General features: G+C 37.5%; 1 protein-coding gene across 2 annotated transcripts in view; it reads right to left on the minus strand.

The window, feature by feature from the left end:
* Positions 1-3,231, minus strand: part of Copb1 (coatomer protein complex subunit beta 1) — a 37,600-nt gene that overhangs the window by 31,818 nt on the left and 2,551 nt on the right. For both annotated transcript variants that reach the window (XM_021193619.1, XM_029538991.1), the window contains exon 3: positions 724-953. In XM_021193619.1, coding sequence (XP_021049278.1) covers positions 724-953 — 230 coding nt within the window. The remainder of the gene's footprint in view (positions 1-723; positions 954-3,231) is intronic.

Below are 3,231 nucleotides of genomic sequence, written 5' to 3' on the forward strand. Positions count from 1 at the left end.
AAAAAAAAAAAAAAGAAAAGAAAATGTTGGAAGAGGCAACAAAATCATTTTTTAAAGATTTATTTATCTATTTTTATGTATATGAGTACACTGTAGCTGTACAGATGGTTGTGAGCCATCATGTGGTTGCTGGGGAATGAATTGAGGACCTCTGCTCACTCTGGTTGGCCCCACTCGCTCTGGCCCAAAGATTTATTATTATATGTAAGTATACTGTAGCTGTCTTAAGATGCATCAGAAGAGGGTGTAAGATCTCATTGCTGATGGTTGTGAGCTACCATGTGGTTGCTAGGATTTGAACTCAGGACCTTCGGAAGATCAGTCAGTGTTCTTAACCACTGAGCCATCTCTCTAGCCCCAAATAATTTTTTAAACAGTAAATTTTATAAGCATGTCCAATCTTTTAATATTACGGTAAGATGTTCTTATCTACGAAGTTTACTCTGAGACTTATGCAATAGTTACAAAGAAAAACAAAACCAAATAAAAATCCAGCCCAAAATCCACCAAAAAGTATTTGATAATATATTAGGTTTTTATGTTGGGCAGCATTAACAGCTAGGCCCAGCCTCAGGCAGTCTAAGCTTTTGAGTTTACAACTTCAATAATAAGTATTTGTAATTTTTCATTTTATCAAACATTTAATTTTGAAAACTAATAGTATCTATTATAGCAATTTTATAATTACAAATCAACAAAGCCAACAGTTATGGTTTGGTTTACCTTTCTGTATGCATCACACACAAGAATCATTTCATGTAAGAGCCTCCCATCTGGAGTTGTTTTAGGAACAATCTCCCAGAAGACCAGGAGCAACTTTTTGATGGTGTGATCCTGAAGAGGCAGCACAAAGCGAATGATTGTCATCAGGAGTCCGGGAAGCTTTTCCCCATTCAGAATCATAATGATCACTTTCTTCAAAGCTTCAGTCTTTGACTTCACATCGCCTTTCTCTGATTCAATAATTAAAAAAAAAAAAAAAAAAAAAGCACAATTATTTCAAAACTAAGTTCCTCAGATAGTTTAAAACAAAACAAACTAGATTTACTATCAGCTGTGGTAACAAGGTTACAAATCCAAACAATGTGTCTGTGACTCTATTTTGTCTCTGAATCTCAGAAACCTTCTATATGATCTGAAAGTACTGGATTAGACTTCTGGTCCCTAACCAATCGAGTTAACCCAGAGTTCCTGAACCTATAGCTATACCACATGGTGGCAGACACTGAGTATCTTATATCTTAGCACATGAGAAGTTAGAACAGGTCAATCTTCAGTTCAAGGCCAGCTCTAGGCAGGGCTATAGTAGGACCTGGCCTCAGCCCCATACTCTAAAACCATACAGCACATCCTTTTCCTTCTTAGCGCTGTGTACTGAATTCAGAGCTTCCTGAGTGCTTGGCAAGTGCTATATATTTAACATGTCCATAGACCCTAGCACTTCACCAGGACCGGGGCCTAAGCTGCCCAGACTAGTTTTAAAAATGTGACCTACTGTTTCAGCCTTCTGAGCAGTTGGAACTCCAAGTACATACCACTAGGAATGGCCCTTATATACTTTAAAGAAGCAGAGCACAAGTTTTCAAACTTCAAACATATACATTTCTTTTGCAAAATGTTTTCAAGATGAAAATATAAACATGTAGGGAATGCTCATGTTTAGTTTTATATTAACTTCATTTGTTTGCTTATACCAACTTATTACCTACAGAAAATTGTCAGATATATTTAAGTATCATACATTAAACTATGCAAGAAATTACAGTGTTTTGAAGAAAAAGTAATTAAATGATTTTATTTCTTTAGCTTTATTAGGCTGGGCTATTATCCTATTTCTATAAACCAATACTACAAGTCTAAATGGAAAAAAAAATTCCTTTTTCATAAGACAAAAGGTCTACTAAAGACATTCTCAAAAATTCTAGCGGGGAGGCTGGAGATCAATGGCTTAGTGGTTAAGGTTCTTAAAAGAAGTCCTGAGCTCTGTCCCTAACCCCCACGTCGGGCAGCACACAACCACCAAGAACTGCAGCTCCAGGGGATTAGACATACCCTCTTCTTACTGAGAGGACCTGCGCTAATGTGCACAAATCCACATACAAGCACACGTAACTTACAAAAAAATATTTAGCAAAACTCTAGAAAAATTAAGCACTTTTAACTACAAGCAAATATGAAATATAAATGAGTCTCTTGATTTCTCAATTTTCACTACAACTATCAACATTTACTTGGATTCAAGCTGTCTTTTTAAAATTTAACTACTGTTGTATTTATATGTGTAAGTAAGCATGGGCACATATGTTACAGCACGCACACGGAGGTCAACTTTCAGGCTTCCATCATGAGTTCCAGAGCTCTAACTCAGGTTGTCAGGCTTGGGTGGTAAAGGTCTCCACTTTCTGAGACATCTTCCTGGCCTAATCCCAGCGCCTTCTTTCCTTAAAATTATTTTATATTTTGTGTGTATTGGTGTTTCTCCCAGAATATATGTCTGTGGATCATATGCATGTAGTGCTCTTAGAGACCAGAAGAGGGCATCATATCCACTGGAACCAGAATTACAGTTTGTAAGCAACCATGTGGGTGCTAGGAACTAAACCCTGGTCCTCTGGAAGCCCAGCTTGTGCTCTTACCCGCTATCCAGCCCCTAATCCTAGCTTCTTAAACTGTGAGTCACACTCAGTTTGGGGTACCACAACTGAACATAGAATTTGGCATCAGTGATAAGTTTCTAAATACACATACATCACACAATTCAAAATCCAGTATTTCTGGTAGCATTTGCCTGTGTTATACTGTATGACTTTGATGCAGTCTTAGTTTTGAGCACATGACATGTTTACATTACACTGGATACGCCCTTATAACACATAACACCAAATAATGTTTGAAGCATCTCAGCTCAGATCTCAAACTATTGTATGGTATGAGCTGCAATGCTTTTACTATACTTACAAGTTTTTTTGTTTTCCTATGGTCATTTCTAAGTCTAAGTATCAAATTAGTCTGTGACTGAATTGTACTATCATACAATTAAAAATGTATTCTTGCCAGGCATGGTGGCGCACGCCTTTAATCCTAGCACTTGGGAGGCAGAGGCAGGTGGATTTCTGAGTTCGAGGCCAGCCTGGTCTACAGAGGAGTTCCAGGACAGCCAGGGCTACACAGAGAAACCCTGTCTCGAAAAAACAAACAAACAAACAAACAAGAAATAATGGAAAAAACAAA

This window comes from Mus pahari, chromosome 1 (genome assembly GCF_900095145.1).
Source record: "Mus pahari chromosome 1, PAHARI_EIJ_v1.1, whole genome shotgun sequence".
NCBI classification, from domain to species: Eukaryota; Metazoa; Chordata; class Mammalia; order Rodentia; family Muridae; genus Mus; species Mus pahari.